This window comes from Geotrypetes seraphini, chromosome 7 (assembly GCF_902459505.1).
Source record: "Geotrypetes seraphini chromosome 7, aGeoSer1.1, whole genome shotgun sequence".
Taxonomy (NCBI): Eukaryota; Metazoa; Chordata; class Amphibia; order Gymnophiona; family Dermophiidae; genus Geotrypetes; species Geotrypetes seraphini.
Window position 1 is genome coordinate 42,001,142 of NC_047090.1, and position 26,080 is coordinate 42,027,221.

The 26,080-nt window shown below is 45.5% G+C and overlaps 1 protein-coding gene across 7 annotated transcripts in view; it reads left to right on the plus strand.

Annotated features, from left to right (window-relative positions):
* Nucleotides 1-4,244: 4,244 nt before the first annotated feature.
* NAP1L1 (nucleosome assembly protein 1 like 1) overlaps nt 4,245-26,080 on the plus strand; it is a 96,628-nt gene continuing 74,792 nt past the window's right edge. For 5 of the 7 annotated variants that reach the window (XM_033951496.1, XM_033951499.1, XM_033951501.1 and 2 more), the window contains exons 1-2: nt 14,974-15,013; nt 19,336-19,369. In XM_033951496.1, the coding sequence (XP_033807387.1) occupies nt 14,989-15,013; nt 19,336-19,369 (59 nt within the window). In that variant the 5' untranslated portion in view covers nt 14,974-14,988. Of the gene's footprint in view, nt 4,372-14,973; nt 15,014-19,335; nt 19,370-26,080 lie in introns of those variants that run through there. The other 2 variants (XM_033951502.1, XM_033951503.1) reach the window with 1 other exon arrangement.

Consider the following 26,080-nt stretch of genomic DNA (forward strand, 5'->3'; position numbering starts at 1 on the left):
CACCAGTTGCTCCATGTTTTTGCTCCAGACTTTACTCCCTTCTTTGTCTGGCAACAGATATTTTTCTCCTGGATTGGGGGCATGTTTCTATATGCATTCCCTCCACTTCTTCTCCTGTTGAGCATTTTATTCAAGCTCAAGAGAGAAGTAGCCACCATGCTTCTCTTAATTTCTTGGTGGCCCAGACAACATGGGTTCTCCCTTCTTCTTCAACTCAGTTTTAGGGAGCCCTTACTTATTCTAATTTTCTTACTCAGTTCATTCTGACTTAGGAATCTTTAATTTATTCCAATCTCCATTGTTTTTTCCTCGGGCTGCATCCATTTCATTTACATATTTCTCAGCCCGTTTGTTAATTCCTGGATGTCTCCAGGGCACCAGCCACTCAACCATGTTACTATCAAAAGTGGATTTGGTTTTTCCCTGGTGTCTTTTCTTTTTTTTTTTATCTGCATGATCCACCTTTCCAGCCGGTGGAATTGATCTTGCCTTATTTCGCTCAGACTTCTTTTCACTGCTATTGCATTTTTTCCCTTTGTCAGTCCAAGGTCAACCTCTTCTGCTGGTTTCTAGATTCATGACAGGGGTATTTTAATTTGTATAACCACACCTCATACCTTCTCCTGTTATTTGGGCTATAGCCTTTTCTACTGGGTTTCCAGGTCTATGATGGAATTCTTTTCCCTATGAAACCATCTCTACAGTCTCCTCATGTCATCGGAGCACTCCTGTGGTTCCTTCCCGTTTGTTGATACTACCTTTTGTAACAATGGCATCAACGCAACTTGAGTTTCTTGCCTGGAAAGTGTTTTTTCTTTATTACTCTCACCTCTGCCAGGAGGGTCGATGAGTTACATGCATTACTAGCAGATTCATCCTTCACAGTTTTTCATCATGACAAGGTGGTTCTGTGTACATATCCAAAGTCTCTTCTACAATTTTCATCTTACTCAGTTCTTCTGTGTTTTTTTCCTGCACCTCATTCTCCTACGGGAGCTCTTGCTTTGTATACTCTGGAATGTAAGAGGATTTTTTGTCCTCCTTAATTCACTGGTCAAAGCCGCAGCAATTTTCTCCCTACCTTTTCTTTTGATTCAACCCAGTTTGGGTATCCTATATTCATGAGAACGATTTTCACATGGCTGATTGCCTGCCTTTCGTTCTGCTATACTCAGACTGGACTGGCACAGGGATATCGTGTCCCAGTCCCCTGAGTTGGAGTTCTGGCAGCTTTTGCTGTTTTTCCTTTTAACTACATCTTTGAGGAACTCTGTAAAGCTGCCACTTGGTCCTCAGTTCATACCTTAACTTCTCACTACTGTCTGGATTTTTTCTCCAGATGGGATGGGCACTTTGGCCATTTTGTATTTCAAATTATATTTTCTTTGGCCAACACTCCTACCATCCCATCTCTGTTAGCTTGGAGGTCACTCATCAGTAAGAATATGCTGCCTGCTTGTCCTGGGATAAAGCACAGTTACTGACCGTAACAGGTGTTATCCAGGGACAGCAGGCAGATATTCTCACAACACACCCTCCTCCCCAGGTTGGCTTCTTACCTAGCTTATCTTTAACTGAGGAACCGTGCGCCTATGTCGGGTGGGACGGCACTCGTGCATATGCGGTGCGGGCTAGCCAGAACTTTCTACGTTCTTAGAGTGCAATCACTCTAAAGTATTTGTACTGGGGCTCCATCGGTGCAATCAGTGAGAATATCTGCCTGCTGTCCCTGGATAACACCTGTTACGGTAAGTAACTGTGCTAATTGGCACTAAACTAAATACTAAACTAAACCTTAAGTTTATATACCGCATCATCTCCACGGATGTTGTGGAGCTCGGCACGGTTTACAAGAACTTAAAATATAGGAAAAGAAGGAAAAAAAAGAGAAGAGAAGAGTAAGGGGGGATAGAATTACATTTTAGTGAAAAGCCAGGTTTTCAATTGCTTGTGGAATAATTGGAGGGAGCCCAGGTTCCGCAGTGGGGTAGTAAGGTCGTTCCAAAGACCTGTGATTTTGAAGAGAAGGGCACGATGAGTGAGGTGATCAAATTTGTGGATACAGTTATTTAGAGCAGTGAGGACACAGAAGGATTACGATGACCTATACTGAGACATAAACATGCTTGAGGAGTGGGCTGCGAAATGGCAAATGAGGTTCTATGTGGATAAGTGCAAGGTTATGCATGTCGGTAACAAAAATCATATGCACGAATACAGGATGTCTGGTGCTATACTCGGAGAGAACCCCCAGGAAAGAGACTTAAGCGTACTTGTAGACAAGTCAATGAAGCCATCTGTGCAATGTGCGGCGGCAAAAAGGGCAAGCAGAATGCTAGGAATGATTAAGAAGGGGATCATGAACAGATCTGAAAAGGCTATCATGCTGTTATACTGGGGCCTGGTACACCCCCACCTGGAATACTGTGTCCAACACTGGTTGCCATACATAAAAAAGAACATAGTACTACTCAAAAGGGTCCAGAGAAGAGCGACAAAATGATTAAGGGACTGGGGGCATTGACATACAATGAGAAGCTAGAGAAACTGGGCCTCTTCTCAATTGAAAAGAGGAGACTGAGAGGGGACATGATTGAAACATTCAAGATATTAAAAGGAATTGACTTAGTAGAGAAAGTGAGATTGTTCACCCTCTCCAAGGTGAAGAGAATGAGAGGGCACTCGCTAAAGTTAGAAGTGAAATGATTCTGTACAAACGTAAGGAAGTTCTTCTTCACCCAGAGAGTGGTAGAAATTTGGAACGCTCTGCCGGAGGCTGTTATAGGGGAAAGCACCTTTCACCCTCACCCCACCAACCCAATGCATGGAGTAAGAAAAACCAGAACTGGGTCAGCTTATTCAGTTGACCTTAGGGGAGTTTCGGGGAGCTGGCTTAACCATTAGGCACACTCACTATGCAGTCACCTAGGATGCAGCGTCTGAGCAATGGAAAACAGCTGTTGTAGCCAACGTACAAACCAATATTTAAAAGTAGGATAAGAACATAAGAATATCCTTACTGGGTCAGACCACTAGTCCATCAAGCCCAGTAGCTCGTTCTCACGGTGGCCAATCCAGGTCACTAGTACCTGGCCAAAACCCAAGGTGTAGCAACATTCTGTGCTATTGATCCAGGGCAAGCAGTGGCTTCCCCCGTGTCTTTCTTAATAACAGAGTATGGACTTTTCCCCCAGGAACTTGTTCAAACCTTTCTTAAACCCAGCTACGCTATCCCCTCTTACCAGTCATGGCACATGGCTTGTGTACAACCAGCAGGGCCTCCTAAGGTGCAGTGGTGTAGTAAGGATGAGTGGGGGAGGGACAGCAGATTGGCCCAGGCGCTGTTTTGGTTGGGGCATCTCTCACACCATGCTCGCGCTCACCCTTCCTCGCTCTCCTGTACCTCTTTAAAATTTTTGTCAGTGTGAGCAACTAGTCTAGCCTGCTGCTTGCGCTGGCCAAGCACCCTCTGAAATCACTTCCGGGTTGTTGGGACCAGGAAGTGACATCAGAGGGAAAGCCTGCGTGCGCAGTAGGCTGATGATGATTTTAAGAGGTATGGAGGTGGGAAGGGAGGGCGTGAGTGCGGTGCAGATGGAGAGGGGTTTGATGTAGATGGGGGGTGGCGCCTACCCCCCTTTACTACGCCACTGCCATGGTAGACAGGTTTCAGTGGAGATGTCAGACCAACCATGTACCATCTATATAGGCAGAGGATCACATTTGATGCGACAACGGTGACCACATTGAATTAATACTGTGCCAAAGGTCCAGCAATCTACTTCTGTATTGTGCCATGAGTCGATGGCAATCTAACAATGATTTCCAATAACATGTTTTATAGGCTTGTTCCATGGGATGCCATGCTGGGGGCATTTTGAAGAGTGTTGCTAAAGCCTCTTAGCTTTCTCAGTCAGAAAGGGGAACGTGAAGCAGCCTCTAGTTGCTGCTTTTGCATGGCTTGTCTTTGCTGTCCCCCTTTGGGTAATTCTACAAAAGATGCACTAAAGCGGGAGGGGCCGAACTTTGAGGTGTCCCGAAAGACCCTGTGCACACACACACACGGGCCTCCTAACCTGCTTCCCCCCCCGCGCGTTCAGGCGCCCAGAACAAAGCGCAGCCCCAGGGGGGGAGCAACGCGGTTGCCGGGGCGCCCGCGAACTCCTCCCCCTCGCTGCTCCCGGCGTGCAGTCGGCGGCGCGCGGACGCGCACGTCGCCCCTCGCGGCCTGACGCGCTGACGCCTCTTGTATATGAGCGCGAGCGGCGGGAGCTCCGCTCTTTTTGCCGCCATCCGAGGGGCACCTCCTCCGTGCTCTGCGTCTCTCCCCTGCCCCGAGCGACCGCGCGGCAGCCACCAGCCAAGGCCCCGGTAAGCGGCGACCCGCCGTGAGCTCGCCTTCCTCCTTCTGTCAGCCACCGCCGGAACCCCCCCCCCCCAGTGGGGCCTCGTGCGGGCGCCTATGTGACGGCGCCCGGGCTCCGCTCTGAGGAGGGGGGGTGCGGGTCCCCGCTTCGGTTGGGGGTGGATGGGCGGAGCCCGGTGATTGGGTCTGGGCTCCGGGCTCCGGGTTGCAGGTGGGCCTGGGGGGTGGTGGGGGCAGCAGCGGACGGGGACGTCTGTGGGAGAGAGGGGAAAGGCGACGTGACGTTGCGTGACGTAGATGCTGCTCCCCCCCCTCCTTTCGTTGGGGGGGAGGGAGGGGAGTTCTGTCGCCCATTGGGCACGTGGTGAGCAGCGTTGCCTTCCCCTTCCTAGGCCAGCTTCGGGGGTGCAGCGTGTGATGGTGCCTGAACGACTTCTTCCTCCCAGTTGCCCTGTTTACCCGAAAATAAGACACTGTCTTTTGGGCCCGAAAAATGCACTAGGTCTTATTTTCGGGGAAACACGGTATCCGATTTACTCCCGAGTCCCTCTCCCCTTTCACCTTATTCTGATGCCCCTCAGTCCCGAACTTCCTTTTAACTGAAGGATGCCTCACTCCTGTGTGTTTATATCTGAGGTATTCAAATCATCCCCTTGTGTCCAAATAGACATACCGGTGTCCTATTCCCCCCACCCACCCCATCCCCACTGACCCTTCCGTCTCTCCCTCCCATCCTTACCCCGCCGACCGCGAGACCGATACCTTCTTGCAAATGGTGGCGTCGGCAGCAATCTAGATGCGCTGTCGGGGCTTTCCGTGTGCTACGTTGCTGATGACATCATCGGTGATATGGCAGAGGAAGGCCCCAGCGGGAGAAAGCCCGAAGCAGCCTGGCTGGATTGCTGCCGTTTGCAAGAAGGTATATCGGTCTCCCGGTCGGCGAGGTTAAGATGGGAGGGAGAGATGGAAGGGTCAGCGGGGGGGGGGGGGGGGGGTGAACGCTGGGGAACGCTGCTACCATCAAATCCAGCGCTTCAACTAGGGCTTATTTTTGGGGTAGTGCTTATATTAAGACCTACCCTGAAAATCATGCTAGGGCTTATTTTCAGGGTAGGTCTTATTTTCAGGGAAATGCAGGAGAGAAGCTGTTCTTCCTGGCTGTGGCTTGGGCTTAGAGGGGCACTGAGCTTAGGAACTATGGCTAGGCCTTGCTCTTCAGTTGCTGTACCCACCCTCCCAAGCAGTGATTTGCACATTGTCTTGAGTTGCTCATAACATTGCCCTAGGTTGAGAATCTTTGACGAGCCTGGCTTAGGACATCAGCGATAATGGGTGCCAAGATCTCCGTCCTGCTCTTTTCAGATTTTGAGGGATAGATATCGGGCTACGATTTTGGCACCCTTTATTAAAAGTGCTTTAAGCCAGCGCCTCACCTGGTCCAGTATGGGGTGTGTGGAGGGGAAGCCAGATCATGGGGAGGGGTGCCAATGCAGAAGTTGGCTCGGGGCACCACAGGCCCTAAAGCCTGACTTGGCTCAGATGAGTCATTTGTAACTAAAGTGGTAGCCTTCATTAACCAAAGTGGTGATGTTGGTGTTAATTTTTTGATCTTTGTGAAGAGTGAAAGAGATACTGCACCATCAACTGAGCAATATGTGCATGATAATTACTACATTGCATACAGGTTTGAGTCTTGAGCATTAGCTTTTCTCATAGTGTTAGGAAATAACTTAATTGTGAACCTGTGTGCTTTAGCTCTGGTATGCATAGAAATTTGCACTAACTAGTCATTGCCCATCATTTAGGGGCTTCTCAAAGAGCTTATGCATTCAAATGAGAAACCTAAAATGTAAGGGTTGATTACATGGTTGAGCAATAGGCAGAGAAGTCTTATGGATACGGATAGAATGTATCCCAGAACAGCATTATTCAGTGGGCCTTCAGGATTAAGAACTCCTTGTAATGCATATTAAGGTGGTTTTTAAGTTTAAACTACAAGGGCTATATTGCATATGGAGAATAAATCTTATAAATGTTGAACCAGGATGTGATGTATTTTTGGAAAATTCTTAAACTATATCTTTAGTAAGCATTGTTTTGAAGATCAGAAGTTGCATAGTAGAACCCCTGTATCTGTGGGTGATATGTTCGACTTACTGCAGATACCTGAAACCGCTGATAGTAGTGAATCCTACACATAAGTCACTTTTCTGATGTTTTAGTTTAACCCTCAAGTGACAATGGAGCAATGAAATGCAGTATATTTATTTATTTATATACACTATTTATAGCCTAAGTGATTTATATTCAGGTACTCAAGCATTTTTCCCTGTCTGTCCTGGTTGCTAACATAGTAGATGACAGCAGATAAAGACCCGAATGGTCCATCCAGTCTGCCCAACCTGATTCAATTTAAATTTTTTAATTTTTTTTCTTAGCTATTTCTGGGCAAGAATCCAAAGCTCTACCCGGTACTGTGCTTGGGTTCCAACTGCCGAAATCTCCGTTAAAACCTACTCCAGCCAATCTACACCCTCCCAGCCACTGAAGCTCTCCCCAGCCCATCCCCCACCAAACGGCCATACACAGACACAGACCGTGCAAGTCTGCCCAGTACTAGTCTTAGTTCAATATTTAATATTATTTTCTGATTCTAGATCCTCTGTGTTCATCCCACGCTTCTTTGAACTCAGTCACAGTTTTACTCTCCACCACCTCTCTCGGGAGCGCATTCCAGGCATCCACCACCCTCTCCGTAAAGTAGAATTTCCTAACATTGCCTTTGAATCTACCACCCCCAACCTCAAATTATGCCCTCTGGTTTTATCATTTTACTTTCTCTGAAAAAGATTTTGTTCTACGTTAATACCCTTCAAGTATTTGAACGTCTGAATCATATCTCCCCTGTCCCTCCTTTCCTCTAGGGTATACATATTCAGGACTTCCAGTCTCTACTCATACATCTTTTGGCGCAAGCCTCTTATCATTTTCATCACCCTCCTCTGGACCGCTTCAAGTCTTCTTACATCCTTCGCCAGATACGGTCTCCAAAACTGAACACAATACTCCAAGTGAGGCCTCACCAATGACCTGTAAAGGGGCATCAACACCTTCTTCCTTCTACTGGCTACTCCTTTGTTTATACAACCCAGCATCCTTCTAGCAGCAGCCACTGTCTTGTCACACTGTTTTTTCGCATTTAGATCTTTGGACACTATCACCCCAAGGTCCCTCTCCCCGTCTGTGCATATCAGCTTCTCACCTCCCAGCATATACGGTTCCTTCCGATTATTAATCTCCAAATGCATTACTCTGCATTTCTTTGCATTGAATTTTAGTTGCCAGGCATTAGACCATTCCTTTAACTTTTGCAGATCCTTTTTCATATTTTCCACTCCCTCTTCGGTGTCTACTCTTTTTGCAGATGATACCAAGATTTATAATAGGCACACTTTTCCTTCTAACCCTTCAGCAATGTCACTCACAAACATATTGAACAGGATTGGCCCCAGCACTGAACCTTGAGGGACTTCACTACTCGGCTTTTCTTCCTCCGAGCGACTTCCATTAACCACCACCCTCTGGAGTCTGTCCGACAGCCAGTTTCTAACCCAGTTCACTGCTTTGGGTCCTAACTTCAGCCCTTCAAGTTTGTTCAACAGTCTCCTATGAGAAACTGTATCAAAGGCTTTGCTGAAATCTAAGTAAATTACATCTAGCATATAAGTCCTTGATCCAGCTCTCTGGTCACCCAATCAAAAAATTAAATCAGGTTCGTTTGGCACGATTTACCTTTTGTAAAGCCATGTTGCCTCGGATCCTGTAACCCATTAGATTCAAGGAAGTACACTATCCTTTCTTTCAGCAAAACTTCTGTTATTTTTCCAACAACTGAAGTGAGGCTCACCGGCCTGTAGTTTCCTGCTTCGTCCTTGTGACCACTTTTGTGAAAAGGGACCACATCTGCTATACTCCAATCTCCAGGAACCACTTCCGTCTCCAGAGATTTGTTGAACAAGTTTTAATAGGACTCGCCAGAACCTCTCTGAGCTCCTATAGTATCCAGGGATGCATACCGTCTGGTCCCATTGCTTTGTCCACCTTCAGTTTTTCAACTTGCTCAAACACTCTCTTCCGTGAACAGCGTAACTTTGCCAGACTTTGCCAGACAATCTCAGTCCTTCTCCAGGATTTTCTTCTGTGAACACAGAACAGAAGTATTTATGAACACATCTATCTAATGTACCTGGGGCAATGGGGGATTAGTGACTTGTCCAGGGTCACAAGGAGTAGCATAGGATTTGAACCCACAACCTCCGGGTGCTGAGGCTGTAGCTCTAACCACTGCACCATACACTCCCCACATACAGTTTTAAATACATTTTCTCATTACATTTTTACATTTACCTCTCTTTATCAAGCTATGTAATGTTGGGGTTTTTTTTTATTGCAGACTGCTGAAGTAAAAGCTCTGATGCTCATAGGAAGTCTTTGAGGGTTGGAGTTTTTACTGCAGCATTCTGTGATTTAAAAAAAAAAACCCACCCCAACTTTTACTGCTTGATAAAAGGGGGCCTATTTTCTTTAAAAAATATCTTGGTTTATTGTGTGTACTTAATGCTTCACCATTCTTCGTTGTTGCTGCAATTATATTTTTGAGCCATGGTAAACCATGGATAACTCAAAGCGCTGATACAGGGGTTCTGTAGTTAGAATTTTTGTATTGATGTGGGTGGGTTACTCCCTTTTGTTTAGGTAATAATAGTGAGCTTGAAAGGTATCTGTTTTTCTTTTCTTGGTTTTGTTTTATTTCAATATATAAAAGTGGGCAACATGGCTACCACACCACTTAATCCCTTTATTTAAGGGGGGGCTATAGGTGATCTTCTAGAGTTTAGAAGAAAATAGTTTTGACCCCCAGGTAATTTATGAGCAAGATGCTTCAGCAATAAACATTTTTGGCTTTTTTTAATCATATAGAATAACATTATTTATTTAAAAAATTTACCAACTGCCTATTCCTAGGCGGCTTTACAAAAGTAACATTCACAGAATGAAACAGACAAGACTTATACAAACATCTCAAATTACAAATCATTCCATGTCAACAGTGGGTTCACAGATCCTCAATACATTCATCCTAAAACCAGCATTGAACAAAAATGTCTTATTAGAATGCTTCTATAGAGGGATCCAAGATGGCTGTAGACCCTCTCGGCTGAGCAACACGCTGCGGAGCTTTACCTCTAACAACTTTCAACCTGCTGCTCTGGATTATTACCTCCTCTTCAATGCTGAAACAGAGGTCGCAGTGCCGCTGGAGTCTCGCGCAGTCTGGAGCGACGGCATTCGGCAACATTGAGGAGCTTCTCTGGCATATGCAGAAGACACCCTGGGCGTCGGTAGACCCGCTGGAGAGGTGAAACGGATGTGATTTCCTTGGGCTTGGAGACAACACTTAGCCCTGAAGCCAAAGTGCCTCCCCCTCCTCCTCAGATTACCAGCTCCCCACGAGAGAAGGTACTTCCGGAGAATGGGCAGTATTCTCCCTCGAAGGCCACGGAGAGCAGAGAGGGGAGAATGGAGACAAACTCCCTACATTTGCAGGAGAGTTTGGAGGAGACTGAGTTCAACAGCTGTAGGGGTAAACTAAACTCTGAGCAGTGCTGTTCAAGAAGGGATGCCAGGTGAGATTTCTCATTATACAAGGGTTTCCTATACAATTGAAAAACTCAGAGAGGTAACTGGATTCCCTTTGGGATCTAGTGTCAGACTTGGCAAAGTCAGTTGAGCCCCAACTGAAACAGTTGGAAGAAAGATTTAAAGTCCAAGAAACATTAGTGGAAAACATGAAAGCTGAAATAGATGACACAAAAGTTCTTTAGAAAATATTCATCAAGAACTGAAAGTATCTAAACAGATTAGAGAAACACTAATAAAGGACAATATCAATTTGAGAAGAAAGCTGGAATCCTTAGAAAATACTTTCCAAAATAATAATCGCAGACTGATTAATTTTCCTAGGGTTGCAACAATATCTCCAAGGGATATAGTGAAACGCTATATAATGGAAATTTTGGAAATTTCTGAAGATATGTTGCCACCACTTATTATCTACCCGTTAAAAGAGATGAACAGCTACAACCACAAGAAGGGGACCGGCAACCACTTGATGTTTCAGCAATGTTATTTCTTTCTGATATAGAAATGGCTAAGCCGGAGACACTTCTTATCACAGTAGCCTTAGCACCAGATAAAAATTGGTTGCTCAGGCTTTCTTTAAAAATAGACAAAAAAAATTTATGGTTCTTAAGATATTGATTTTTCCAGATCTGGCTCGAGATACGCAAAAAGGAGACGTGAATTTCTTCTTTTAAAACCAGGAGTTATCGCTTTGGTTTTTTTGATCCAAGCCAGCTGACAACATTCTTGTCTACAACACCCCAGGTTTAAGGGAACATATGAGGGCTATATTGATTACTTGTTATCCTGTCTCAGTCTAAAGGACCTGTTTTTCCTTCATATAATTTGTTAAATTTCTTTTAATTTTTCGCTAGGTATACCTTGGATCCTAATTGTGGACTTGAGCTGAAGTTAAGCTGTATTGATTTTCTTTCCTATTTTGATGTTTGAAATGTTAGATTGAATACTTTATTGGGTTATCTTTATCTTTCTGTACAAGTGGATACTTGATTTTGTAATTTGAAAATGATAGATAAATAATAAAAAAAGAAAAGAATGCTTCTATAAGAAGTGTAATTTTAAGGATCTTTTTAAATGTCTGAATTTCAGAGAGAGCTCTTTGCAGTCCAGTTAGTTTGTTCCACAACATTACTCTTATGATGGAAGTAGCAGAGGTTCTCGTATTCTCATAATGTATTTTTGAAAAGTCCATTAATGACAGTTGTATTGCACCCTTGGACTGCATAACTACAGTAAACTTGAAACAGTTGTAACCTAACTTTTAGACAGATGCATCTGGAGACCTATTGCTGAACAATGATTTTGGTTGAAGGAGCTTGACTTTGGAATAGTTTACCATTTAATTTGAGAAGCATGAACACTATTTATAAGTTAGGAAACGGTTGAAAGCTTACCTTTCTGCCTATGCTCATAATATAGAGGTAGGTTAAAGAAATAGTCAAGGAACCACTGCTCAGGCAATAGGCCTGATGGGCCGCCGCGGGAGCAGACCACTGGGCGAGATGGACCTCTGGTCTGACTCAGCGGAGGCAACTTCTTATGTTCTTAATGTGCATTGATATCTGATTACCTTCTAATATAGTAGTCTTCGTTTTTGTTTATATATTTTTACTATACATTGCCTTGAACTGGGGAATAGAACATAAGATTTGATGCTGCTGGGTCAGACCAGTGGTCAATCATGCCCAACAGTCCGCTCACACGGTGGCCTTTAGGTCAAAGACCAGTGCCCTATTTGAGTCTAGCCTTACTTGTGTATGTTCTGTTCCAGTAGGAACTTATCCAACTTTGTCTTGAATCCCTAAAGGGTGTTTTCCCCTATAACAGCCTCCAGAAGAGTGTTCCAGATTTCTACTACTCTCTGGGTGAAGAAGAACTTTCATATGTTTGTATGGAATATTTTCTCTTCTAACTTTAGCGAGTGCCCTCTCGTTCTCTTCACCTTGGGGAGGGTGAACAATCTCGCTTTCTCTACTAAGTCAATTCCCTTCAATATCGTGAATGTTTTGATCATGTCCCCTCTGTCTTCTCTTCTCGAGGGAGAATAGGCCCAGTTTCTCTAGCCTCTCGTAGTTGTTGCTCTTCTCTGGACCCTTTCGAGTAATACTATGTCCTTTTTCATGTACGGCGATTAGTGTTGGACACAGTATTTCAGGTGGGGATGTACCATGGCCCGGTATAATAACATGATAACCTTTTCAGATCTGTTTGTGATTCCCTTCTTAATCATTCCTAGCATTCTGTTTGCCCTTTTCACCGCCGCCACGCATTGTGTGGACGGTTTCATTGACTTGTCTACAAGTACTTCCAAGTCTCTTTCCTGGAGGCTCTCGGAGTATAGCACCGGACATGCTGCAGTTAAGAATTTTTTAAATAAAAACAATAGAAGGGAAAACTTTCAGCTGTTTTTTCTTTTTTAAATCTTTATTGATTTTCAAACTTTGATAGTGCAATACTTTGATTAATCATGAATACCGTATTTTCGCGGATATAACGCGCACCATTGTAAAACGCGCACAGGGGTATAGCGCGCAGAAATCACGATGATATGTACAAAAACTTTTCTATACCGCGCTCAGGCATATAACGCGCATGCTGCCCGACTCTCCTCTGGCCACCCCGACTCTCCTTTCGCTCTCCCCGACTCTCCTCTGGCCACCCCGACTCTCCTTTCGCCCTCCCCGACTCTCATCTGGTTGCCCCGACTCACCCTGACTTTCGGTGCACTGCCCCGACTCTCCTCTGGTTGCCCCGACTCACCGTTCACCCGCCCTGACTTTCGGTGCACTGCCCCGCCTCTCCGTGCCTGTCCCCCTTGAAGTCCTGTCCCCCCTTGAAGGTCTGCCTGTCCCCCCTTGAAGTCCTGTCCCCCTTGAAGGTCTGCCTGTCCCCCTTGAAGATCTGCCTGTCCCCCCTTGAAGTCCTGTCCCCATCCTGAAAGCCTGATGCCCCCCCTCGACGTCCGATTCTTCTCCCCCCTCGGCAGGACCACTCGCACCCCCACCCCGAAGGACCGCCGACTCCCCGACAATATTGGGCCAGGAGGGAGCCCAAATCCTCCTGGCCACGGCGACCCCCTAACCCCACCCCGCACTACATTACGGGCAGGAGGGATCCCAGGCCCTCCTGCCCTCGACGCAAACCCCCTCCCCCCAACGACCGCCCCCCCCCCCAAGAACCTCCGCCCGTCCCCCAGCCGACCCGCGACCCCCCTGGCCGACCCCCACGACACCCCCACCCGCCTTCCCCGTACTTTGTGTAGTTGGGCCAGAAGGGAGCCCAAACCCTCCTGGCCACGGCGACCCCCTAACCCCACCCCGCACTACATTACGGGCAGGAGGGATCCCAGGCCCTCCTGCCCTCGACGCAAACCCCCCTCCCTCCAACGACCGCCCCCCCCCAAGAACCTCCGACCGACCCGCGACCCCCCTGGCCGACCCCCCCACCCCCCTTCCCCGTACCTTTGGAAGTTGGCCGGACAGACGGGAGCCAAACCCGCCTGTCCGGCAGGCAGCCAACGAAGGAATGAGGCCGGATTGGCCCATCCGTCCTAAAGCTCCGCCTACTGGTGGGGCCTAAGGCGCGTGGGCCAATCAGAATAGGCCCTGGAGCCTTAGGTCCCACCTGGGGGCGCGGCCTGAGACACATGGTCGGGTTTGGCCCATGTGCCTCAGGCCGCGCCCCCAGGTGGGACCTAAGGCTCCAGGGCCTATTCTGATTGGCCCACGCGCCTTAGGCCCCACCAGTAGGCGGAGCTTTAGGACGGATGGGCCAATCCGGCCTCATTCCTTCGTTGGCTGCCTGCCGGACAGGCGGGTTTGGCTCCCGTCTGTCCGGCCAACTTCCAAAGGTACGGGGAAGGGGGGTGGGGGGGTCGGCCAGGGGGGTCGCGGGTCGGTCGGAGGTTCTTGGGGGGGGGCGGTCGTTGGAGGGAGGGGGGTTTGCGTCGAGGGCAGGAGGGCCTGGGATCCCTCCTGCCCGTAATGTAGTGCGGGGTGGGGTTAGGGGGTCGCCGTGGCCAGGAGGGTTTGGGCTCCCTTCTGGCCCAACTACACAAAGTACGGGGAAGGCGGGTGGGGGTGTCGTGGGGGTCGGCCAGGGGGGTCGCGGGTCGGCTGGGGGACGGGCGGAGGTTCTTGGGGGGGGCGGTCGTTGGGGGGAGGGGGTTTGCGTCGAGGGCAGGAGGGCCTGGGATCCCTCCTGCCCGTAATGTAGTGCGGGGTGGGGTTAGGGGGTCGCCGTGGCCAGGAGGGTTTGGGCTCCCTCCTGGCCCGATATTGTTGGGGAGTCGGCGGTCCTTCGGGGTGAGGGTGCGAGTGGTCCTGCCGGGGGGGGGGGGTGTATCGGACGTCGGGGAGTCGGCCGGGCAAGAGGGCTTGGGCTCCCTCTTGCTCCGATCGTGGATGCGGGTGCGGGTGGGAGCGCGTGCGAGCGGTCGTTCGGGGTGGGGGTGCGAGCGGTCCTGCTGGGGTGGTGAATCGGGCGTCGGGCGGGGTGGGAACTATGTTTAAAAACTTTTGTATACCGCGCTCAGGCATATAACGCGCGAGGGGTATGCGCGGTATGTAAAATCACGTATAACGCGCGCGTTATATCCGCGAAAATACGGTACTACATGAAACGCACTATTAACTATACAATTGATGCATTAAACAATCATTTTCTCCCATCCTCAACTTAATTACTAATACAATAATACATATAATGTACTTGCAATATTATAATTAAATAATTTAACTCTTCAAAGTATATTTCCCTCCCCCAACCCTCCCACCCTCCCTAGATGTGTAAAGAAATCTGATGAAAAGGGAAGAAACATGACCCTTACTGTAATGCAACAAAAGTAGTCAATGGACTCCATACATCATTAAAGGACTTACTAGTCCCCAAACGTTCCGCCATCATTCTTTCAAACTTGTATGTGGTACAGCTGCTTTTCTAACGGTAAGCATGAACTTCTAATACAATATACAGTCTGATAATGTAAAGGGTGTGTACACTGTGAATGGCATGCTGTAGTACTTGGAATTTGCTGCCATTGGATCTAACAGAGGTCTTGATGGATTTTCTTCTCAAATTTAGGAGCTAGCAGAAAAGCTTAAGTTTCAGTAACAAGAGAGTGCATCTCCCAATCTATACCAAACCTGACAAGGTGAAGTTTCTCACTCTAGCCTTAAAAAAAGAAAAAATCCATCTTGGATGTTGGACAAAATTTCTAGTCACAATGGTGACCTCATACACAGGATTTGTAGAGCTATGGTTTGGGAAAGCATAGTTCGTTAGGCGTGAATGGAGATCTCCACTGGTTTTGTGCTTGCAAGTACACAGCGAGTATTGATATAGGATGAAACACCTGCCCTTTTCCATTTTGTATCGGTATGTTAATGTTTGTCTGTGTATTTGATCATCTAATAATAATTGTAATTTGTTTTTAACTTATGCCCTCTTTATTCTTTGTTTTTATTATGTAAAACCGCTTTGAATTTTGATAAGGCGTTATATCAAATTTTTAAATAAACCTGAAACCTTATGAAGAGAGGGTGAACATGTTAAGGTTCATCAGTTTGAGGGGATATCAGTTTGAGTGAAATAACAGCTGGTCAGTTTCATGGGGTGTCTTTGATTTGATCTTTGAAAACAAATCTGTAGAGTTTTTTCTCCATACAGTGCGTAATTAAGTTGTGGAATCTGTTGCAAGAGAGCATGGTCAGACTCATGTTTAGCAGGAACCTAAAGGTCTGGACATTATTCCTGGAGGAAAAGGCCTTAACATAAGCCAGGTAGATTTGAGAGCCATTGCTTATCCCTGGAAGTGAGTTATAAGAACTAACTGGGTTTATAAGTTACTTTGAGGAAAGGTGATATGCGGTATACTCAAATATAAACCAAAGTAAACCCCCCCCCCAAAGGAGGAAAAAAGGTTGACTGGAATATAAACTGGGGAGGGGGGTTATATTCAAGTGCCCTGCCAGGTTCTGCACCCAGCACCCCTCCCTGTCAGGCTCTGCATCCTGTCCCCCTCTCTCCCGAAGCCTTGTAGGCTTCCACTGGGCCTGCAGTAAGCCCTGGTGGTCCAGCGGTGGGTGGGAGAGGAGGGACCACTCCCACCTCCTGTCCAGCCAACTCTTAACAACTCTCACCTCCATGATTAGTAAAAGCGTATCTTTAAAATCTCTGGTGGTTCAACAGTGAACTGAACTGGGGCAGGAGCGATCTTCTATGCTCTTGCCCTGTGCCGAGCTGGGATTTTAAAGGTTTACTTTTTGCTAATCAGGGTGGTGGGAGAAAGGTGAGAGTTCAGTCAGCTGGTAGAAGAGGCAGGAAAGAGCCCATTGCTAGACCACCAGCTCTTATAGCAGGCCTGGGGGGGGGGGGGGCGGATGGACACTGACCCTAATATAAATAGAGAATCTTGGTTTATATTCGAATATATATGGTACATCAAATGAATAAACATTCTGTGGCCTAGTGTACAGGTAGGTGCTCCCTTAGACAGGTTTTTTTTTTAAATCAAGTACTTAAAAGCATAATTAAAAAGTTTCCAAAATGCACCTAGATAAGTTGCCTATATATAGTAACATAGTAGATGACGGCAGATAAAGACCTGAATGGTACATCTTCCCAAACTGATTCAATCTGAAAATATTACATTCCTGTAACAAAAAAAAACCCCAAAACACATTGGAATCTTGAACCTATTGTAGAAAGCAAGGTTACAATCACTTCCGTCATTGTCATCTTGATGGAGAAAAGATGGCTCCAGGACAACTGGACGTAATGGTAAGAGTAACACCAGAATGGCATTCATTGTAGAGATCGGTCCAAAGTAGAGTTTGATGGGGACAGAAATGTCATGCATCCCCACCTGTACCCACCAAGATTCATTCCATCCCTAAAATGAATCTCCTCTGTCACCTCCTGTACATGGAGGAGTCGATGCCATTTACTTGTTTGGACCCCTCCCAACCCCAACAGCTTCCTGAGTTTTGGTTTTTTTTTTTTTTAAATGTATTCACTATTCAACCAATGAATGTTCCAAGCCTGTCTGGTGTTTAGCTGCCTCTGGGCAGTTCAAGCCGCATTCTGGTTGCAGTGCATTTCAAGCCTCATCTTGGAGCCAGATTTTGGCTACACACCATGGGAACTCCTGTGGCAACTCCTATACCTGCAGGAATCCTGTAGGATTCCTGCAATCCTCTTTCCCATGCAGCTTTGTAGTCTAAAGCTATGATTCTGTGAATCGTGTGGACAGAGAGAAGAAGACCTGGAGTCTGAGATAAAATGTGGCAAAAAGATAACAGAAAAATTTCCCATTGTGTTGGATGCCACAGGCCTGTTAACATTTACCAAACATAACCCCTACTTTACAAAGCACAGCTTTGTAAAGGAGGGCCATATATAGACACTTATCCAAGTATGTTTTATCTGAATTCCAGACTGAAGCTCTTTGGCACAGTGATTTACCACAAGTATTGGCAGTAAATTGAGACTGAGAATATGCCACATGCCCTGGTTTAGAAGTGAGGTTCTTTCCTGTCATGATATGCACAAAACTAAGTCACCAAACAGATAAGTTGAAATCTCAATTGCAGAGTAAAGTGTTCAGTGCCCACCTTACCCTGCCAATATATATATATTTTTTAATGTAAAATGGAGAAAAAAGCCTGCCTTAGCAGCAGTTAAAAAAGCTTTGTATTTGCAGCAACTATAGAAATTGCAGGCAACCCCCCCAACAAAAAAACAAAAGCCCTCCATTAAGCCTTTCAAGAGCAGTGAGGCAAAAGAACAAATGAATCTCTTGATAATGCGCTAGGAATATATAGTCATTTATTTGCATTTCTCAATCACATATAGCAGTCCACCATTCCATTGCACGTAAAAGTTTCACATGCAGGCAGATTGACTACTCTTCAAAACCCAAGCTCAGTTCCTGGATAGTCAAAAATTCTGTGAGTCATTATATATGTATTGTCACAGGATCTTAAACCATAAAGAATTTAAAAAAAAACCAAACAAACAAACAGCAAAAAGTGCCTTTATTACTAATATTGCTGTGATCATGTTTTAAAATATTTTAACACCTGTGAACAGCATCTCTAGACATTAACAGAAACATTGTTTCTTGATCTGCAATGCATCTAAAGATTATACTGTATTCATGTGGTTCAGCATTTTGAAACCAATTTGGAATGGTGAGAATATAGTAAGGGTCACTTTTTAACCAGTCTTAATTACTACAAATAGTTGTTGCATAGGGGGGAGTCCCTACAGTTTTCCTCACTCACCAACCTCCTATTTCCTGTGCTTCAAAACAGTCTGTAGTAGTTAGAGAGGATGGAGCCAAGATGTGCACACATGGTTCCATGCTACTAGGTTCTCCTTAGGGCCAGATAGAAGTAGAAGTACAGATGAAAGGTGATGCATATGGTGGGGTATAGATCTGGCAGAGGAATGCTGGGCGGGCAGTGTCTCTTAAGTGATGGAGTCTGGTCAGTGTATGGAACTGACGTTTCAGGATTTCCACAGTATTGAGTGATTTTATAGTATGGCTGTTCTGGAAACCAGACTTATTGTGGCACTCAAGGATTGAGATTAGAGGTTTGGCTCCATTCAGGATAGGGCAGACTCGCTGCCAAAGAGGAAACTGCTGAACATGAGGAATAACCCTGGGGAGCTTTCTCCAAATACTGTAAAGAAAAGTCCGATCTACTTGCACACAGAAACGGGGAACATTGATGGAACAGAAAAAAACGACCAACCTTGAAATGGAAGTTTTCTTTTAAAATAACTTCCTTCATGCTTTGTTTACCAGGGCACATCTGATTCATTGGGAAGAGTTTCTCTATAGCAGGGGAGGGCCTAACATAGGGGTGTCAAAGTCCCTCCTCAAGGGCCGCAATCCAGTTGGGTTTTCAGGATTTCCCCAATGAATATGCTTGAGATCTATTAGCATACAATGAAAGCAATGCATACAAATAAATCTCATGCATATTCATTGGGGAAATCCTGAAAACCTGACTGGATTGTGGCCCTCAAGGTCTGTCCTTTTCCCCATCTCCCAGGTTGTTGGTTCTCTGTGAGACAAAAAACTAGCCATTACCTCTGTGGATTGCCTTCTCACTGTTATAAGTATGTGATTGCTGATTTGATTATAACTTTGAGCAGTGATTGTGCTGTAACTTTCATTGTTCTTTCTTTTTGTAATAGCTTGTAAAGAAAAGCAATTAGCTTAAGTACTTTAATCTTTTTTTCCCCTCATTTGTCAGGTATTGTGAACTTTAACATGGCAGACATAGATAAGTAAGTACAAAAACTAATTTGCATACATTTAAATGATACATTTAATGAACTATGGAATGTATTGTTGAAATGGTTTTAGTAAGATTGTTTCTTTAAGCATTAACATAGAAATTAATCTATAGTTGCTTTTTATACAGCTTGTATGTATGTATGTCTCTGCCAGCAGGTAGAGACTGAGAATACAATGAATTCTTATAGTACAAGTGCTGCAGGACCTTCCGGGGGTGCATTTTTTACCAGGCAGAGCCCCAGGAGCGTATTCTTCAGGTGTCCTCTGTTTTACGTTTGGAGGAGGACACCAGAGAGGTTCCGTGGGTGGTGGATCCTTTTAAGGGATTCAGACAGCTTTATGTTCTTTCCCTTGAATCAGGATCTCTAGGATATAGTTCATGCTCAGTGGAACACTCCAGACGCCCCTTTTTGTCTGGCACAGTCCATGTCTTGGTTTTATCCTGTTCCTAAGCCTGATAAGGATACTTTTAGATCTCCAGTTATGGATGCTGTGGTTTTGGCCATTGCCAGGAGGCATACTGTTCTAGTGGAGGAGGTTGGGACCCCCAGGGCTGGAGGATGGAGTCTCTTCTGAAACAGAGTTTTGATGTTGTGGCTCAGGTGACGATGTGTGGTGGTCTAGTGGCCAGGGCTTGTTTCCATTGGGCTGAGCATGTGTTGGATCGGAAGTCTAATGACTGGTTGCTGGTAGATCAGAATGTTACTAAAATTGAACTGGGCTCTTCTTTTCTTTCTGACACCATGTATAACTTGTTGCATGCTTTGGTTAAGTCTCTGGCCTTGGGGGTGGCTACTAGACGTACTTTATGGCTTCGTGATTGGTTGGCAGACACAGCCTCCAAATTCAAGCTCGGTGAAGTTTCCCTTTTTTGGGTTTTTTTTCTCTTTGGAGAGGAATTGGAAAGCTAGTTCAGAGTATGGCTGACTCCAAGAGGACAAAACCTTACCAGTCAGCTAGAATCTGGGTTAAGTTTGTCTTTGGGAGTTTTGCTAGTGTAGGCCTGGTTGAGTGTCTTTGGCAGGGGCTTCCTCCTGCGGTCGTTTCTTCCAGTGGATGCAGTCCTTTTGGGGTGCTTGGCTTTGGCGGTTGGAACCCTTCCTCCCTCTTCTCTGCTGCTTGTCCTGCCTGATGAGTGTTGAGGTCCTTCCCTCAGTTCAGATGGGTGCCTGCTTACAGGAGTTTTACTGGGGGGTGGACTGAGATCACAACAGATCAGTAGATCCTGGAGGTGATTCAAGATGGGTATGCTCTTGAGTTCAATCAGCCCTTGCCAGATCTTTCTCGCTTCCCCTTATCACGCCTCTTAGAAGAAGCAGACGTTCCATCAGACTCTTCAGCGGTTAATAGAGCTCAAGGCAGTGGTTCCTGTTTCTTCTTCAGAGAGTTGCATCGGGAGGTACTCCATTTATTTTGTGGTACTCAAGAAAGAGAGGTCTTTTGTCCGATTCTGGATCTGAAAGATGTGAACAGGGCACTTGGGTCCCTTCCTTTCATTTGGAGACCCTGAAGTCCATGATTTTGGTAGTGCAGCCTGGAGAGTCTCACTTCTCTCGACCTGATGGAGGCCTACCTTCATATTCCCATTCAGGACTCCCATCAGTGATTCCTTCGCTTTGCCATTTTGGGAAAGCACTATGAATTCTGTGCGCTTCCGTTTGGTCTGGCCACAGCTCTGCAAACCTTCACCAAGGTTATGGTGATAGGTGTGTCCTTGAGCAAGGAGGGCATCTTGGTTCATCCTTATCTGGATGTGTTAGATTTCAAGAGAAAATGGGATATTCATGTGGGATCTCTGAGAGAGTAGGAGTCAGGGGGTGGGTCATTGGTATGGGCAGACTCGATGGGCTGTAGCCCTTTTCTGCCGTCAATTTCTATGTTTCTATGTTTCTATGACTTGTTGATTTGTGCAAAGGTCTCAATGATTTTGAGTGTATCGGAGTTGTGTTCGACACTGCTCTGGGGAAAGATTCCCAGGCCCGAGTGCAGAAGTTAGTTACAGATTCACTCATTGATGGGTTCTCATCCCTAGGCACAGGAATTTCTTCAAGTCTTAGGGTCAATGGTGCCCTCCTTGGAGGAGGTCCACTGGGCTTGGGCTCGCATGTGCCCCCCTTTAGTATGCCCTTCTTCAGTGGTGGTCTTCACAGGTTCACAAGCTAGACTCCCAGTCCCTCTTCGTGGGATCGTTCATTACAGCCTGCGCTGTTGGCTTCAATCCTCCAGTCTGGTTCAGGGGGTGAGTCTGGATCAGCCCCAGTGGATGGTATTACTTATGGATGCAAGTCTCCTTGGCTAGGGAGTCCAATATCTGTTGTTCAGCTTGGGGCAGCTGGTCGCTGGTGGAGGCCTCCTGGTCAATAAACATTCTGGAGACCAGGGCCATTCGGTTGGCATTGGCAACTTTCAAGTTGCTGGAGAGCAAAGCAGTGTGAGTTCTCTCAGGAAATGCCATGGCAGTTGCCTACATCAATCGTCAGGGGGGACCCAAGAGTCTTCTGGTAGCACAGGAGGTGGCTCTGCTCATGGAGTGGGCAAAAGTTCTTCTTCTGGACATCTCAACTTCCCATATAGTGGGGCTGGACAATGTTCAGGCAGATTTCCTCAGCCGTCATGTTCTGGATCCTAGTGAGTCGTGCCTCAGGATGGAGGCCTTCAGCCTGATCATTTGCTCGTGGGGGGGGGTGTCGCTCACTAATGGATCTCATGGTCATACGCTTAAACACTAAGGCAAGGCAGTTCTTCAGTCGGCGCAGAGACTGTCAAGCCAAGGGTCTGGATGTTCTGGTGCATGAGTGGCCAATGCATGTCCTGTGTGTCTTTCCTCCATGATCTCTAGTGGGCAGAGTTCTTTGAATTGCAAGACTCGGGGGCTGGGTGATCTGGTGGCTCTGGATTGTTCCAGACGCCCATGGTATGCAGATCTAGTTCATCTGCTTGTGGCAGATCCCCTTTCTCTGCCCCTCTCAAGCAACTTGCTGACTCGAGGTCCCATTCCCATGTTCGATCCGGGTCCCTTTTGTCTTGGCTCTTGAAAGGGAATGCCTAAGCAAGAGAGATTATTCAGATAAGGTAGTTTCTACACTTTTGAGGTCTTGCTGCTTTTCAACATCTTGGGCTTATGTGCACATTTTGCGCTTCTTCGAGTCCTGGTGTTCTGTTTGGGCAGTTGTTCCCTTGTGTGTGTCCCTGCCACACATCATGGAGATTTGCAGGACAACTTAGAGCACAGCCTTGCTTTGTCTTCCCTGAGGGTTCAGGTAGCAGCCTTGTCATCTCTTTTAGATGGCTTTTGCGTGATTGACGGTTGTCATCTCTTCCTGATGTGATCTGTTTCTCAAGGGCAGGGAAGTCAATTTGGCCTCTCGTTCGCCCTTCAGTTCTAGCTTGGGATCTCAATCTGGTGCTTTCAGTGTTGATTCATTCTCTGTTTGCAACCCTTGGCTCCTGGTCTCTTAAGGACCTTACTTTGAAGACTGTTTTTATGGTAACAATTTCCTAAGCTTGGTATGTATTGGAGTTGCAAGCCTTTTCTTGTCATGCTCCCTTCTTGGAGTTTTCGAAGGAGTGTGTGATGCTGCCTGATCTTCTTTTCTTCCTAATGTCGCTTCCTCTTTTCATGTGAATCACTGTTGCCCTTCCGGTCTTGGGTAGTCGGAAGGGTACTTTGGAGCAGAGGCAGTTGCAGAAGTTGGATGTCCGCAGAGTCCTCCATACTTATGTGAAACACTCAGGAGTTCAGGCGTTCTGATCTGTGTATTTTCCTGGTGGGCACTCTAAGGGGGAAGGTGCCTCTAAAGCTTGGTTCGCATGCTGGATCAAGGAGACTGTTGCTTCGGTGTGCCTTCAGAAGAAACCAGTGCTGAAGTTTCTTAAAGCTCATTTCATTTGGTCAGGTGGCTTCCTGGGCTGAGTCCTCTCTTGTGTATCTTGGGGATATCTGTAAGGCTGCTGTTTGGTCATCTTTACATTCATTTGTGCATCACTACCAGGTAGATGTTCAGGCACGTTAGGACGCCGTTTTTGCTGAGTGCGTTCTTGTGGCAGCCCTTCAGAGGTCCCACCTGTGATGGGTACTGCTTTGGTATGTCCCATCCATCTGTGCTGGTCTGGAGGAACGATAAGGAGAAATTAGATACTTACCTTTTCTTTTAATCTCTGCAGACCGTCACAGAACTGACCCAGTGTTTTTGCGCATGATGTGAAACGTTTTTTTTCTCAAGAATGTGATCTTGTGATTTTGGTTCTTTTTGCCTTTTTCTTTTTTTTTTTTTTTCTGAGGTGTATAAATAGTGATATTGGAGCAGCGACATCTGGTTTGTCTGGTGTAGCTAGCGAACTGTGGGGTTAGTTTCTGGTTATCTGTTCTGTACCTTCTCCAACAGTTGTGCTTGGTTTTGCACTGTTCTTGTTCAATGCAATCTACATACATTCCTGGATTTGTCAAAGCTTATAGTTTTGAATTCCTGCTTGGCTGTACTTCAGACTGATTCTGAGGGCCTGCACAGCCCACTTGTACTGTAAGAATTCAGTGTGTTCTCAATCTCCACCTGCTGGCAGAGTAGCATAAACCCAGCCATCTGTGCTGGTCTGGAGGGACTAAAAGAAAGAAATTTAGCAGGTAAGAACCTGATTTCTCCGTTTAGGATTGCAAGCTTGAAACCAGACAATATGGTGAAGGGAAAGAGTCTCATTCCCCCCCTCTTCATTTATCCTTTCTTTTCTGTATTTAATGCCTGCTGTGAATACCACCTATTGATACCTAATCTGAAAGTGATTTGCCATTTTCTGACCTTTTACAGTTTGACTAATGTTACTCCTGGGGATATGCTGCATATTTTGCAATACACAGTGGTGGTTCTATTGACATTTTAAATTCTTGTTTTGCATTTATCTCCATGAATACTGTAATATCAATACCTGCTCCCCTCCCCCTTTTCAGCCCCTTAAGTTTCCATATGATCCCCACACTGAAGCTCATCACTGCTTTTTTCTTTCTTGTTTTTTTTCCTTCATGTTCACTCTTGCTTCCTTTCCATAGCTGTGAACCCACCATGACTGCATGGGTCAGCTACTGCACCCTTTTTTTCTGCCTGTTATCCTACTACATAAGGTGCTATGGCATGTCTAGTTACACACACAAAGTATTCACAGAGGTTTTTTTTTAATTTTGCATAGATTCCATGCTATGCAGAAGCCCCATCCCAGAAGGTTCTACTATCTCATGCTTATTATCTTCTGGATGTTTTGCACAACTGCTCACTGCTTATGTTATAATGCTTGTTCTGGTCTCTTGAACCTATTTCACATATTCTTCCCTAATCACTTTTTGTCAGACCTTTTGCTTTTAAGTAACTGCTTTTAACTATGCAGTGTTGGACTGGAATGGTCATAAGACATTAACCCTCTTTCTTCCTCCCCTCTTAAAGTCAATCAATTTGTACCTTTGCTTAATCTTTGTAAGCCGCATAGAACTTCACGGTATTGCGGTATATAAGCTGTTGTTGTTATTATTATGTAATGTAATGTAATGTAATTTATTTCTTATATACCGCTACATCCGTTAGGTTCTAAGCGGTTTACAGAAAATATACATTAAGATTAGAAATAAGAAAGGTACTTGAAAAATTCCCTTACTGTCCCGAAGGCTCACAATCTAACTAAAGTACCTGGAGGGTAATAGAGAAGTGAAAAGTAGAGTTAGAGGAAAAATAAAAATAAAATAAACATTTTAACAAGACAGCATTGATCTAAATACTTTGGAAGGTAGAAGAGAGGAGAGAAAGGAATAGAAGCAGAAGGGGGAGCCGTTGAACAGTAGAATTCTGGAGAAATTTAAATGATAGAAATAGAACAAAGCAAAGACAAAAGGCAAAACAATAGATAAGATTAAAGATAAATCATAAGCTGGAAAGAAAAATAAAATAAAACTTTGTCTTCAATCCACGGTTTCAGCGTCAGTGATGAAGTGGAGCAAGTAAGTTTAGGAGTTTATAAGACATGGACAACCAAATGGTGAAATGTCAGAAAATCTGGTGTCTTCCACTATAGTGAAATCTAAAGCTTTTGTAGAGGCAATCTCTTGATCCTGGTACAGGTTGTATTGTACAACCTGTATTTGACCCCAGTTAATATATGCATGTTTTTATTAAAATCAAAGACCTGTTCCGTATTCACATATACATAGGTGGAGAACACTGGCGTATTTTGTGTCCCCAAAGACTTCAGCACCTGCACAACACTAAACAATATTGATTGAAAAGGATTAGCAATGACAGTTTGACAGGTCATATTCCATTCTCTGCAGATGGTGCTGAAATGAGTTAGCTCAGCCTAATAAATTAGAGCTAGCGTGGCATCCTATGAGTAAATGTTCCAATACCTCCTGATATGCTGCAGAGCTCATGCTGTGAACCTTCTGAGACACAACATTGAACTGGAATTATTTAAGATGTGGGTTTTTCCCCATAGAACTAATTGCAGTCACAAGTGGTGAAGGTGAATTTGTGGTGTAACAAAACCCAGAAAAGTGAACTTTTTTTCCCAATTTGTGTTGAGCTTTGTAGGCATTTTGGAAAATTAAAATTCTGGTTAGAAAAACACACAAGCAACATATAACACTTTTTTTGAAACCTCAGCTTGTTTACCAATTGAATGCAAAATGTGAAATTTTAACCAATTAAAAATGCATTGTAAGAGCT